Raw genomic sequence first — 15,578 nt, 5'->3', positions numbered from 1 at the left:
ACCTGCAGTACTGTGAAAAAGTATTTGTTCTTACCTTTTTTCAAAGTACTCTCTGTTTTTGCCCATCTTGAATGTTGCAGATTATCATAAAAAAAAAAAAATAAAAAATTTAATCCAACAGTAAATACAAAAAGCAGTTTTCAAAGGATTTCAATTATTTAGGGGAAGAGTAACCCAAATTCACCCGGCCCAGTGAGACAAGGTAATATTCTTTTTTGCTAAATGGTGATTTAATTTATTTCAATTCTTCTTTATTTCTGCCAGACTTGAAGAATCAAAAAATCTCTTAAATAGAATCTGTCTGACAACAAGAAAAAGAATCAAAGTTATCAAAAAGTAGGTCAAGCTCAACAGAGTCTTCCTTTGCTGCTAATTCTACCAAGCCCATTGAATTGATTTTGGTCAATCAAAAATTCAAGAACTCTTGAGAAACAAAGTCGGAGGCAGCTATCAGTCTAGAAGCAGTTACACCAACCAGCGCAGGAGTGGCTGCCCTTCCACAATTACTCTAACAGTGTTTCTGTAAATCATGTAAGGGTCACAAAAAAAGCAAAACAGAACAACATTACAACATTGCTGGCCTCACTTGTCTGGCACCCAGAGAAGAGTTTCAGGATTAACACCATGGCTGACCTAAACAAAAGACAGGCCTGATATTTACCATAAGACACTTTCATAAGCCCCAAGACTTTTAATAAAATACTGCATGAGCTGTAAAAGGCAAAAGTGGAATTTTTTGGAATGTATAAAGTTCTGCTTTGCTGCTTCAGGTCCTGGACAACATGCTCTATTTGACTGAACCTGGAATAAGACTCTCAACCTAAAAATACCGTAAGAGGACATCCAGCTACCAGATGATCTTAAGTTCAAGTATACTTGTACAATGATCCAAAGTAAACCAACAAAAACAATTTTGAAAAGAAAGTTGCACCAAAATTCCACCACAGCCATTTTAAAACTCATTGCCAGATTTAGATTTCGGGCTGATTACATTTTTTTACAGGGCCAGGTGACGTTGGCCTTCTCTCCCATTCATAAATGGAATCATTGTTTGAGAAATGCTTTCTATATTTCCTGATCTGATTTTGGAAAACGAAAGTAAAAACAGCAGAAACCTGAAAGTTTCATGGCTCTGTCAGACATCATTTTGTGTAACCTACCCTCATGCAGAACCATTCAACATCTAATTTCACTAAATTATTAAATAAATGTAATCTTATAATGCTCTTCTGTACTGAATAAATATTTCTGACATATGGGTTAAACATGATACCCTGTTTACTGGGGTCACATTTTTTTCTCTTTGTGTTCCGCCACATGCTGTGCAAGCTTTGTGGCACACTGGAAAGATTTGTCACACTCTACACAGACAAAGATCCTGCCGGCACAGGTTTGCTCCTGGTGGAGCTTCAGCTGCGCGAGGTGGCTGAAGTTCTTGCCACAGCCCGTGCAGCCGTACGGCTTCTGGTTGTTGTGAACGAACTGGTGACGAACCAGACGGGAGGCCATGGCGAACGCCACGCCGCACTCTCCGCACTTATGAGGCCGCACTCCACTGTGAATGGCTTTGTGCTCCGTTAGATTGGAGGATTTTGTGAAGCACTTGGAGCACACGGAGCAAACAAACGGCCGCACTCCCATGTGGACCTTCTGGTGCTCGGCCATGCGGCTGGCTAGAGCGAATGCTTTGCCACAGTCTGGACAGGAGAAGGGCCTTTCTCCAAGGTGCTTGCGCTCGTGGCGTTTCAGGGAGAGAGGCTTGTTGAAGGTCTTGCCACAGTGCGTACATGGGAAAGGCTTGTTGTTGGTGTGCATGTTCCGCTCATGCTTCCTCAGGTCGGAGGAGCGGATGAAATCCTTGCCGCATGTTTCACAGATGTAGGGCTTCTCGCCGGTGTGTGTGCGGATGTGCTTGCGGTAATCTGAGGACCAGATGTATGTTTTGTCACAGAAGGGACAGCGATACGGCCTTTCCCCAGTGTGCAGACGCTTGTGCTGTTGCAGGGTTCCCTGATGTGAGTAAGCCTTGCCACATATGTCACACACATGTGGCTTGAGGCCAGAGTGGGTTTGCAAGTGGCTGTGGAGGTTGCAGAGTTTCTTGAAAGCCCAGTGGCAGTGTGTGCATTTGAAAGGTCGGTCCTCAGTGTCCACTGCACTTCGTCTTTTGATTGCAGCCAAAAGTCGTGGAGCTTTATCGTCTTTACATTTTTTAGGTGAATTATTTGCTGAGGGGGGTTTTCTGAGTCTCTTTTTGGTCCCTTTTCCATCCTCATTAGGAGAGTATTCCTCATCATCTAGCTCTTTCAGGTTAGCTGCCCTCTGTTGGTCTGAGTCCTTGTTTTGTTTTGTGAAGTGTTGGACAGAGTTTATTTCCTTCTCCTTTAAAGCATCTGCCAATCCATTATGTTTGCTTTTGGTCTCAGCATGTTTGGAACGTGGTGCCATGGCCCCCCTGTGGACTTCCTTCACGGGCATCTTTACCTCTTCTGCTGGTGAAAGTTCAGCAAACCTCTCTACAAGACACCAGTTTGGTGTTTGAGGATTTAGATAAAGAACTCCATTGTTTTTGCTGTCAGCAAGCAAATCTTCACCAGCACACACACTGTGAAACGAAGAGTATGTCTTCACATCGTCAGGGTTACTATCAATGTGTCCATCAGACGGACTACGAGTTCCACAAAGTCTCACTTGACAATTTCTTCTGTTCCTTTTCACAGCAGCTGTTCTTTCAGACATCTGTAAGATCAGTGAAGATTTTTTTTTAACCACTGATGCCTTGCTCACCAGTTTTGAACATGCAAGAGTGTCTTGGAAGCATCGAACAGCGCATATATCACATTGATCACTGGGAATTTTAACTAAGTACCAGAACCTCAGCATGTAAAGTTGTGGTTATTTCTATAAAATCAAACGTCTGTGGGTCAGCATCTATCCTGCAAGTCAGCAGGAATGGGGATATCTTCGCAGCCAAGCTCCCCTTACCTCCCACTGACTTAGTTTACCAGCTGTTTGCAAAGGGTGTGAAGTAAGTTACACACACGGTCAAACTCAGAGAGGGTGAACATATAGCAAGGCTGGCCGTTAGTCTCAGAGGCAGAATTCTGTTTATGCTGTTGTTTTTGGGAGTTCAGGGCCGTTACTGAAAGTGTAGACTTTTAGCTGTTAAGTTTGTTCTTGTAAACAAATAACTTCACAACTTACACAAGAATAAACTGATAATTATTGTGAAATCACATGGTGAAAATGCATTAATTTAGTTTGCTGCATCCCTGCCTACATATTTTACCTTGCCCCACCATGGTGGTCACACAGGTCAGATTCCATCAAATAAAACAAAGTTCAGTAAATTTGACCACCTTACAACTGGTAAGTTGACCTGTTGTAAGGGTCAACTTAGCTGGTTGCATTTTCCACAGACAAGACGGTAGACACTATAAAAACCCCATCAAGTCCAATATGCCAAAATTCTGTAAAGGACCATATGGACAATAAAGTGCATATAGCAGAAATTTGAGGATGTCAGAATATAAATATATATATATATATATATATATATATATATATATATATATATATAAAGTCCAAAACTGAGACGTGACAATTTAAAATCCCTGTACAAAAGTTCACAAACAGTGACAACTTTGATTCTCTAACCTAATTTGAGTACCGAGACAACTTTGAGAAAGGGATTTTGTGTAACAAGTGGAAAGATGGTGGTTTTGATCAATTACTGCTCATGCTTGTAAATTTACAGCACACCTGCAGTAGATGCCGTTGTTATTCCTGACAAAGTAAACACAGGTACCGATTTTCACAGGCCTAGATGACACTTTTTAAATGAGCTTTAACTTAGGGGGGGCTGTTGAGTCCCAGCAGGGAGTCGCTCGGAGCTAAGTCTGATTATCGGTCCCGATTCGTTCATATTTTATCAGAGTTAACAGGTCGAATTGAAAAAGAATACTAATGCAGACATATTACAACTTCTCCTCAAAATAATATTTAATAGGTTAAATTATACATAAGATTTGAGTATTTGTTTCCATAATTAATGTCAAGATTAACTATCAAGATAAATAACACTCTGTAGACCAAGAACTGACAAGGTTATTTAACAAGTGCTTAAACTGCCACTGAATGTTTCGTTCAGTTTTTATTGCTTCCATTGTGGTACTTTGGGTTTTTTAATATGTGACAGGGTTCTATTATGAGTTAGTCAAACATAATGTCTGGCCAAGGTCAGAGATCATTTTAGAGGAATTTATTAAGCTTGCACAAAGACGGCAGATGCATAAATACACACAAAGGATATCCAGAGCAGGTTGAAAATCAAATAAACAGCAGTACCTTCAGTGCAACAGTCCATCACCTTCAGTGCAATAATAATAGAAATAAATAAATAAACTTATAAACAAAAATACAATACTCAATTTAATAGAAAACACTCGGTACATTCTGATGTCATCACTACCTCACGTGACTCCCTCCCTTCAGGCCACAATCCGTCAACAACCCTGCTTGAAAATAAAACTGGGAAAATGCTTGAAGCTGAAAACAAGTTAGGATTTAACTGAAGCAGGAACACCGGTTCATTGTGTTCGCCCACGATGAACCGTGTCAGTTTAAGCTGCAACAAAAAGTAAGTTAGTAATTGTGTATGTGTTTGTGTGTATGTATGTGCGGGCGTGCTTGCATGCTGACACGGATTCTAATTAAGTCCCAGCTCATGAGGGCTCCTACGTCACAAAATATATTGGTTCTGTTTGATTTGGCCAGGCAGACGATGATGATGATGACTATTATTATTATTATTGTTTAACTGAATGTACTGTATTATTGCTATTATAAATAATAATATTACATTTTGTTAGAGGAACCAGATTGTTGTGAGCATCCAGCTGTCAGCACCATAAGAACCAGAACTGCATCACAGCAAAGCTTTGAAAATCACAACTATATTTTGAGATGACCGTATTTTCGGAGAACGGCCACTAGATGGCACCACTTACTCGTTCTTTTTCAGAACCAAATAGTGGAAAATAACTGATTGAACAGAAAAAAAAAGAGAAATGCTACAAATCTGTTAGAAATACTCCTCATTGTTGGCATTTGTGCTGTTTAAGAACAGAATGTTCTCTGTCGTTTATAAAAAAAAACCTTAAAAATTCCAACTCTGGCACATATGTCGGTTTTGTTAAGGATAACACTTCATCTGGCTAAAACATGAAAGCGTGAGCTGCAGGTAACTCCTTTTTTCGTCCAGGATAGGCACATGTTAAATCCCATTCCAATATCGATTTTGGTAGCAGGTATGATGTAAGTTATCAAAGCTGATGAGTGTTCAATTTTGACCCCAACAGTTGCACACTGAACAACAAAATCACTTTTACTCTGGCATCCTGACTTCCTGCAGGTTTTACATTTAAATGTGCCGAAGTTTTCCTGCCTTCTGCAGGAAAGAGTTTCCCAGGTGAGCAGTCTGGACTAAACTCTAAACAAATCCCTGTAAGACTGAGAATTATCCGTGTATTGTTCGTTCCTGGGTGTCAAATTCTGATCTCTGCTCAAATCGACCTTTCTGCAGTTTTTCACACGTCAACATGACATCTAAGCTGAAACCAGAGCTGGAAATATGCTACCAAAAAATAAGACACAATTGGTGAAAAGCAATTGTTCTCACTTTCTGGCATGAACTCTGACTGAACCCTTTCTGTTTGAAATCACTTAGGATCAGCGAAATGATTCTTAGGATCAGAATCATTCTAATATTAGTGCCTATGACTTTATTATAAGCCAAGGGCTCACACTTGCTGCTTGCATTTGCGAATTTATGGTAAATCAATAGAAATCAGCCAAGATATCAGGAAGACAATGGTGGACTTCTCAAATCTGATGAAAACATGTATACACCAAAATGAGCACTATACGAGGAAGAAAGCAGATTCCAAGATACAGATTCCAAAATGATCAAGACTTTACTAAGATATTGGCTGAAACTACAAAAGTGTTATGATGAATGAACTGGTTTATGAAACAACATGGACTGAAAGCCCACTTAGAAAGAAAGTTCTAGGAACTGTCTTTCTTAGTGACAACAGTTGACCAGTCCAAAAGTGACAACAGAAAAATGTATTATAGTTTGCAAATACACTCAAGGACAAAGATCTGAATTGTTGAAGACGTGTCCTGTGGTCTAAGGAAAGTAAAAAGAAAGGAAAAATGTAAAACTGAACTGGGTTGAGCGGAGGATGGCCTGATGTACGGCCTATTGGGAGTGGCTGCATCATTGCGCTCTAGTGTTTTGTCACAGGGTGAAAGGTCAACTGGTGTCATGAAGAAACTGTATATAACTGTAATCTTTCTCTCATTTTTTTCTGACAGAATTAATTTGCTAATACTATCAGATGTACAATAGGAAAAATTTGGTCTGACTTGTGAAATCAAAATTTGGTCAGATTTCACTGTAAAAAAACTAAACTAAACAAAAAATAGCTACACTGATTCTTTTTTTTTTTTTAACTGTATATCTTAGGAATCTTCAACTCCAGTCCTCAGAGACCCGAGTCCTCCAACTTGTAGAAGTGTCCTTCATCCAACACACGTGAACAACATGTCTGAATTACCTTCTTAGTATCCTAACTAATTAATTATTTGACCCAGGTCTGTTGAAAGACAATGGCCGCCAGTGTAGCTAAACCGTGCTAGTAGACGTTCTCAGGTATCGAAATATTAAACAATGTTCCCCTGCAGCTGTGTTTGGAACATTTGATGAATCCATCACAAATAACAGGAATGCTTATATTGCTTCAGGAAAAATCAAAGAGATTTTTAGGATGTGGGTTCTGACCGGAATCCACATCATGGAAATAAAATAAAAGTCTTGAATGAAATTCAGACTTTCCTTGTGTTTGGCCTCCCCATCAAAAGAAGTGAATAATGCTTCATGGCAGAAGAAAGGTAAACGCAGTCGGAGAGGGAGTTTAATTTTTTCGGTGACTCAACTGGAACCTGCCACAACAAAGCTGGATGTTACTTAAGCTCCTCATAATGACGTTAAACGTTGAACCTAGGTGCCAAAGCTGAAACAACAACTGGTTTAAGGAGCATGACCCAGGAAGTCCCTGTTGGGACATTAAAGATTTCATTAGATTTCTCCCAGGATATCAGTAAGGAATCTTTTTCAATTATAGCAGAGAAGAGAAACAAGATGAAAACAAAAAAAGCCAAAGTCTATTTCTATCCAGTCACTGTGATTTAAGTAAAAATCCCAGCACTCTTAAAGTTGGATATGAATGAGTATTCCTTTTCATCGCTGGTGACCAGCTTATGCAGAGAAAGTGCTGAGTCACTCCTCGGTTTCTTCGATTTCACGGAGGAGTAGACGGCTTTAATTGAGAACATTTGGGATCTGGGAATTTTCCACAGGCTTCCGCTCCCTTTTCTCCAGAAAGTCCTTGGATTCGCTTTGCTTTCACCCGCTTGCTCAATTTATACCCTTAAGGGCATCTATCCATACTGTGACACATGCCAAAAAAACTTTCCAACAAAACGTTTTGATTTCTTCTGGAGCAGATTTTTGATATTTGTTTTTTTTTTCCCGATATAAACAGAATCAAATTAGTTTTTCATTTGCATTAAAGGCTGCCATGTTGGCCAGGTTTGTGGAAGTTGTTGCATCTTTAGCAGAAAGATTTTGGTGCATATTGCACAAAAAGAAGTTTTTATGTGTTTTATTATACATTGATAGTGTGTCCCAAGCCTCTCTGCCTTTTTTTTCTTTGTCATTCACGTTATTATTATTATTTTTTTTACAAATAGAAATCTTTACTGTTTAGTCCGTCATGAGTCAGGACTATTTTCATAGAATTGTAGAAGTTTTCTCCTAAACCTGTCAGCTGTGTGCCTATAAAATTCTTTCTAATCAAACTCCATCACATAGACATTAAATTGTCTATGTGACATTTAATTCCCCTCTAGGATTAATACAGTATTTTTGAAATTGATTGTAACACTTTTTTTAGGCTGACCACTTTTCTTCACTCTGCTACTTTCTCCTACTACTCTCCACTTTTAAAATAAAAGCTAAAATCTCTCCAGACTTAAACATAAATTTCAGTTAAATGTGGTGAGTAGTAGTTTTGTTAATTTGTTCTAAGTTTTGCACCGATAATGACGTTTAGTGGCTGACATTGAGTTTTGCTTCTCTGCTTCAAACAGCGCTGGGTTGGTTTTACAAAGCTACTATAAAGTTTGAACAACACGTCACTTAAAACATACTTAGCTTTAGAGTTTATTTCAAAATGAAGACCTGACTCACTAGAAGTGTCAGTAAAAACATCATGCTTCACTAAAGATCTCTGTTGATGGAGGAGTTTGCAGAAACGGTTTGCTAATGCTAGCCTGTTTCCTGTTTACGGTCACAGGCTCTGGTTGCTACTTTTGTTCAGAACATGTTCTCCTCATAGTACCAAAAAACATTTGCGCTGTCAAAACTTACCGAAAGGGCTCTCCCTTGTTTCCTGAATGAAGAACTTTGCTCTGCAAGTTGATCTGAATAAACAGAGTTATGCTTCAGCTGAATGGGTCACAGAACAGAAAGGTTGAGAGAGCAGCGACCGACACCCGTTCTCTGTCGGTGCTCCTTCACAGGGAACTTCAGTGTAAAGCTGCACTTCTAGAACACTTTGATGAGTAGAAATCTGATTTATCAAAAACACAAACTACCAAATGATATTCCACTTTCTCACATTTTAAATTCCACAATTCAGCCCCCATTTTCTGTACCATTTTCTGTCCTGATTGATGTTAGGCTTCTCCAGAGGATATTGATTTTATCCTGTATTTGAGTTTAAATTAAATACATTCTGTTTCCATTTATTCTACCTCTTGCTCACAAGTTTGTCTATTTAGCTAGATTTGTCTGTTAGGTGAAATCGCCAGAAGAGCCTCTGCTACCATTGACCTTGTTTATGGTTTTAAATGGACTTCTGGACCTGGGCTTTTGTGTTTTTTTTCTGTGTCTGCTCTGTCTTCTTCTATAGAGCAGTTGATACTTCAGTACATAGTTTGGCTACTCTGCCTAGATTTGAGTAAAAGTTCCTTCCTACTGTCTCCACATGTTTATTCTGGAGGAGGGATTGTATGAAGTCATGATAAACGTGATAAACTCAATGTGCTCTTTTCAACAATATTGTGTGACTAAGAAAAGAATCAAAGCACTTTAGTGGTGAAGAATCCAGTTACATCTATTTAAAACAGGCGGAATGAAGAAAGAGAAGAAAGTCTTCTCATTATTTTTCACTTTCAGTTCTACTTGACGGAGAGTGATTGAGGATCTTTGCTAGCACCCCTGAAACCAACCAGAAAGTCTGCAGAACATGGTTTGGAAAAGCTACATGACTGAGCGGCGTCTTGACCTTCTCACTGCGGCAGAGACTTCGTTGTCACTGCTGGTGTCGGCATACAGCTTTAGAAAATCATTACGGTCTGCGTGAAACAACAGAATTTGTTCAAAGTCAGGTAAAAGTCTGCAAGTGGAAAAGAAGTGAAAGAACGAGGTCTGCCAAAGACGGGCTAATTTCCAAATAAAATCCTTCCAGGCTAAGCTTACTGTCAGCAGTTAGTGAATTTCCTGGGGTCAGAACCATAAACCTGGTCAAACCAGTTTCAAGACTTTGCCAGATGACACAAACTTTGTTTTTCAGACTATAACTAAAGCAGGGGTTTTCCCCACATAGCGTGTGGCTCACTTGTTTCTGTAACCCCCTTCAACGCTTGTGTGACCTTTGTAAATTTCCACTTTCTTTAACACTGAAGTGGGGCTGAGGGGTGGCAGTGCTAACGGTACGGTTCCTGAGGGTCTCAAAATAGGGCATTGTTAATGGTAGAGGGGCTTTTACACAGAAGGGGAGGAGAAAATGTGCAGCGAAGAGCAGGGAGTCCAGGCAGCAAGTAAACAAGCTGAGTAAAAAACAAGAAACATTGCTCAGTTTATAGGAAACCCTTGTGTTCTTCATCGACTGTTTAGCGATAATCAGGAAAGCTTAAAAAGTGAAAAAAAAAAGTTAATTAGGGTAAAAAGTTACTCTGATATTTCAGGGTAAAATTTTATAGGAGTTCTTTACATGAGTTGTAAGAATCAGGTTTTTTTTTTTTCTGAGCTAGAGAGGATTTTATTTTCGTTTTTTCCCCCCTTAAAGAAAAAAAAACCCACAATCACAAAAAGTCCCAACACAAGAATACGAAGAAAATAGAACATTATGTCCGAGTTGTGCATTCGTAAGATGACACTAGTGATTACAGAGAAAGAGGATGAGTGCGGTGAAGAACCTTTGAGGAAAACGTCGTTCTGCCTGGTTTTTGTTACCCAAATGTGGCTCACAGTGCTGTCAGTCGGCCTCACTGTCCTCTGCTCTGGAAGCAATACACATTTTCTCTCCCAACTGTTCGGACTTTAAAAAAGCAGCATGACTAACAAACTGTCTCACATTGTATCAGTGTTAGGCCATAAACAAAGTCTTCCCTAATATGTAGATAAGAATGAAGAAATTAATCATGATATCAAAGAGAAAATCTTATGAGAGACACGTTATTTAGAATAAAAATATTATTTATTGTCTCTCAGTGAGGAAATTCAGATACCAGTAACAAGGTAAAGATAAATGGTATTTAATTCAAATTCAAATATACTTCATTGATCACAAAGGGAAATTAACTCATATTATTCCAGGTTTTGAAAGTGTTCTTGTAGATGGTGATGGCTTTGGGTGGGCAGGATCTCCTGTAACGGTCTGACCTTGTCAACCCAACTATTATTTGCATGTAGTGGGAAACATTGATGTTCTACAGTGTGAGCTTTGCATCATGTCACATTGTTCCCTCATCAAAAACATATCTGTAGTGTTGTTTTGATTCTTTCATGCATGTTGTAGAATTCGTTAAATCTCCCGTGGCGACAATTTGGCTGGATTATATGCCTGGGTGGACATAGCCCCGCCTTCGAGACAAAGCTCCTCCTCAGAGCAGCAGTTCCTAAGCTTCCAAACTTCAGCCTCACAGAGCAGCTCTCCCCTACGTCTCCCCCATTAAGCTCCTTCAGACTAGCCAGCAGCAATTAGCCAACACCTGGTGGAAGTGTGCATCTGCTGAGCTCATTATAGGAGCTACTTCTCAGTGAAACACTGGAAAACTGTTGAAATCAACACTGTTTTTTAAAGTAGAAAGTTAAAAATAAATCAGTTCAATAATTGTTACATTTTAGCTTACATCTCAGTTGGTTCAGTTTAACTCTCCCTATCCGCCACATAATCTTTGGAAACGAAATGAATTAGACAGACATGAGGAGGAACAGCTTCTGAATCTGTTTTGATCATGTTGCAACACGGCTGGGTGTCTGTAATTGACAGTAAATCAGTTTGATAGGGGCTGGGCCTTCCTAGTAGTGTGCTGCATCACCTTGCAGACAAACACAAGTATCATGTTACCTGTGTCAGTTGCAGTGAACTCCTGTTTTAGAAACAGAAAACCAGTTAAAAAAGAGGAAAAAACAGCATAAAGTGACTAAAAAGCTTCTACCACTGATCAAACAATCTATGTTAATGTAGTTCTATCGTCTTCATGTTTTGTCAGCAACCATTTTTGTCCCAAGCAGCTTTAATAGTTAAAAACGAAACTTTCTACTTTTCGTTAACCTAAAAAGTTCTGAATGTGTGCTTCTGTTTTTCTGTATCTCTGCTCTGTTTTCTCAAACCTTCAGTCTGTCGTGCCAGATGGCCACTGGAACTGGGCCCAGTTCTGGTTCTGGTTCTGCTGGAGGTTTCGTCTTGTTGAATTTTTCCTCTTCTCTGTCACCGTCTGGATGCTTAGTGTTACCATGCTGCAAGACAGAGAGTCGCTGTAATTGGTGGGTTTTCTTAGGTAGAACATTTTTTTAACCATTTTGAACAACAAACTGAACTTCAACTGAATTAAACTCAATTCTGACATTAAGGCCAGTTTGCAATGTATGCCATCTCTTTACACGTCACAGAAAAAGTAAATTTGTTCACATAATTATCAAACCATGCAGTCACCGCATTGCCCTGACCACTTTTCTTCACTTCTTCTCCTACCTTCCAATTTGCATTTTTGTTTTAAATTCAGCTGTTAGCTGCACCTGGTCTGGGTTTCCGTTTGGCTGTGATTCCTTCCTGGAGCTGAGATGATTCTGTCAACAAGTTAACATTCTCCCTCTCCTGCTGTTAACTTCTTACTTTTCTTTAACTTGCAACAAGCCGTCACAAAACTAAGATTTTTCATGGGACTAATTACATACAATCACAAATTAGGACATCAGCGGTGTCCAGAGATGGCAGCGCACTAAACTTTTATTGGTGTAGGTAAGGATACCGACTTCAAATTAAAGTCTAAAGTCAGTTCTCCACAAAAAAACAACAACAAAAAAAAACACTTAGAAATGCAGTAGTAACAGACTGTCAACGAAGGAAAATCATTGAATGCCGTTTACAAAGTTTAATCAAGCAGCTCCCACAAAATGACTCACTTTGGAAACATACATCTCCAAATTAACGCATTAATTACTAAACAAAAGAGAAGGGAAAATAGAACATTTTTAGGTCATTTTTGCTGTTCCAACCAAGATGGAGGAGAGAGGTGCATTAAAAAGCAACAGGAATGAAAAGCACAGACATCATCATGAATTAAAAACTATACCCCTTCAATCAATCAATCAATCAATCAATCAATCAATCAATCAATCAATCAATCAATCAATCAATCAATCAATCAATCAATCAATCAATCAATCAATCAATCAATCAATCAATCAATCAATCAATCAATCAATCAATCAATCAATCAATCAATCAATTTTATTTGTATAGCATATTTGTGCAACATGGCAGTTGAAAGTGCTTTCGTGAAAACATAAAACACATCAGATAGTGAAGAGTTGAGAAAGCCAATAAGAGTCGTTTCATTTTGCCACAAGTCGTCATTAGCAGCATCAATACACATCAAACATGTTGGTCAGTCTTCCATTTATTACGATACAAAAGCCATCTTGCATCACATCTGGTAGCAGGCAGTAACCGGAGCAACCGCTGACAATCAGTGACGCTCCTTGTGAAAACAGTAGACAGCATGATTAATGGGTTTGTGTGAGTTTTTGTCGATGCGACCATTGGAAAGACGTCCAATGATCACATTGATGCAGGGTGAGTTCCTCAACAACACTGTCACAACCTGCAGGGAACAACTGAAGCAAGTGTGTTCTGAGCTACACCAGACTACATGTTTAGCACCTTAGCTTGCAAAAGCTCCCACTTCAATCAGTATCTTCACTTCTCTGGGGTCAAAGGTTACTCTGTTTGGTTTAAACACTTTAATGTTGCACAAAAAATGAAAAAGGATGTCCTGGAGAAGCTTGTATTTTATATTTGCAAGTTTTGCAAAATGTCATCATCAAAATCCTTGAGGAAATGCACATCACAGATGTTGATCAGGTTTCCAGATATTAAGCACTTTGAACTGCCTTGTTGCTGAAAATATGCTATATGAATAAAATTACCTTACCTTATTATGAATCAAAAGCAGCTCTAAACACATGGGGTTTTAGTCTTGATTTAAAGGAACTCAGTGCTTTGGCTGCTGTTTTCTGGAAGTTTGCTCTAGTTTCCTGGTGAACAGAAGCTGCTTCTCCATGTTGGGTTCTGGTTCTGGGGATGCAGACCAAAACCAGAACCAGAAGACAATTATTGTCTTTCTTGATTCTTGTGGTCCAAGAAGAATGTTCTTTTCAGATTCTGAAAATGCACCCAAATGGGACAGCGTTGTTGGATTTTACAGAAAGATTAACAATAACCATCAGTGACATCAAGTGTTGGTGTCAACATAATAAAACATAACTGATCCAAAGCCTTCAGTGCTGCTATGTTTTTGCCCCTTTAAACTCGAAAGTAGCAGAGTTAAGTCTTATCATTTGTGATAAACAAACTAATGACCATTGAATCAGGTTTATATATGATTCTTAAACTACAGTTAGTTTGGTTCAGATCTTCCTCAGACTCGTCAAAGTCATCATAAATCACCCTAAACAAGTTTGACCACATTTGCAGCAACTCTCCAGTTCTTTGGTAAAGTCAGGCCAGAGGCTCCTAATCCTGGACACATGATGAATGAGACGAAATGAGACGAAAGCTTTTTTTTTTTTTCTTGTTTTTTTAAATAGGATAATCTGAAATAATTCCTGTGTGATTTTCGCTTCTACATTCAGCTGGACCTGGAGCTGAGTAGAGGACTGGTCATCATTTTCCTGCTCTCTCATGTTTCTAATCAGTCGGTCAGCTGCGGGGCACATGCAACAGTACAAAGAACCGCTTTGTTCCAACATGACGGTTATGATATAACTTAAACTCAACCTAGTTGTGTCCTATTACCAAAAATATTGTATTAGCTTTAGGGGCAATTCTTAGCAGGAATAGTTCTTTAGTGTGATTTTATAGTGCGTTTTTTGTGCTTGTCTTAATGGTTCTTATGCAAAAGGGGAAAAAAATAAGTGAAGAAACACTTGTTTTATGCAAATAAACTAGATAGGGTGGTTTCACTCCTGACAATCCAATAAAATCAGTTGTATTGAGAAGCAAAGTTATAAATTTGTTGCATTTTCAGCTGCTGTGGTTCTCTGTCACACTGCACTGAGCCAAACAATCCAAACCCTGGAGCAACCTGTTCCCCTCCTCACCTGTGGGTGGTGCTGCACCAAGAACCACTGATGGAAACAACACAAAAACTACAACACAAGGTACACCAGAGTTCACTTCAACCAATCCAACATCTACATCTGTAGGCAGACCGGAGTTTGATTAAACATTCACACCTCCCCAAACGAACCGCAAACAAACTACAGTTGGATTGAAGCAGACTAAACAGATCTTGTGTGAACATACCCCTAAGTGTGGTACCAGTTATGTTTGTGCATTACAAATTTTGAGCCCAGGGTCATTAAATTCAGTCCAAATTCTTTGAAAAAGAGTAAAACAATTATTTTTAAAGCCCGGTAGAACTCTTTGAATCCCACACAAACTTAGAGAACTTCAACACAGACAGCATGTGAAAATTAAATTGTCCCCTGGGTAGTGAGCCATACCACCCATATTAAAAGTGTCTCTGAGGTCGTGGAAACAGAAGCAGACCTTATGGTCATAGGTGAACCATAAGGTCTGAGGTGACCATAAGGTCTGCTCTCATCTTGCTACTGAAATGTTCTTGCTCCATATTGCAGATACTGTCCACTGAACTGCTGGTGGTCTGATCTCTGTCCATGTTTAGCTTTAGCTTTTTGAATCTTTTCTTTCTCACACCACGGTTCTGCTTTTACAGCTGTACAATTTTCCGACTGTCAGGCCAGGAACATAGCAACAGCTTTTTTTTCTCAATGACCCAAAAACCAGAAACAAGTGAAAAGTGTGTGTGTGTGTGTGTGTATGTGTGGAGAGGGGTGGGGAGAGCCCAGTGGGAAAGGGGAGGTGGGCACAGTCAGAGCGCTGTCATCAGTAGAAGTAGTGATAAAAGGCTTCTGA

General features: G+C 39.3%; 1 protein-coding gene across 1 annotated transcript; it reads right to left on the bottom strand.

Moving 5' to 3' along the window:
* Positions 1-1,287: 1,287 nt before the first annotated feature.
* On the bottom strand, positions 1,288-2,478 carry znf648 (zinc finger protein 648). Its single transcript, XM_044129923.1, has one exon. The coding sequence runs from the start codon at positions 2,476-2,478 to the stop codon at positions 1,288-1,290; it is 1,191 nt and encodes a 396-aa protein (XP_043985858.1).
* Positions 2,479-15,578: the final 13,100 nt, after the last annotated feature.

The sequence above is a fragment of the Gambusia affinis genome, linkage group LG10, assembly GCF_019740435.1.
Source record: "Gambusia affinis linkage group LG10, SWU_Gaff_1.0, whole genome shotgun sequence".
Classification (NCBI taxonomy): domain Eukaryota; kingdom Metazoa; phylum Chordata; class Actinopteri; order Cyprinodontiformes; family Poeciliidae; genus Gambusia; species Gambusia affinis.
The sequence above is the reverse complement of the archived record's forward strand: the minus strand, read 5'-3'. Positions and strand labels throughout refer to the sequence as shown.

Coding starts and splice junctions, on each gene's coding strand:
- znf648 (XM_044129923.1), bottom strand. CDS start 2,478: ATGCCCGTGAAGGAAGTCCACAGGGGGGCCATGGCACCACGTTCCAAA.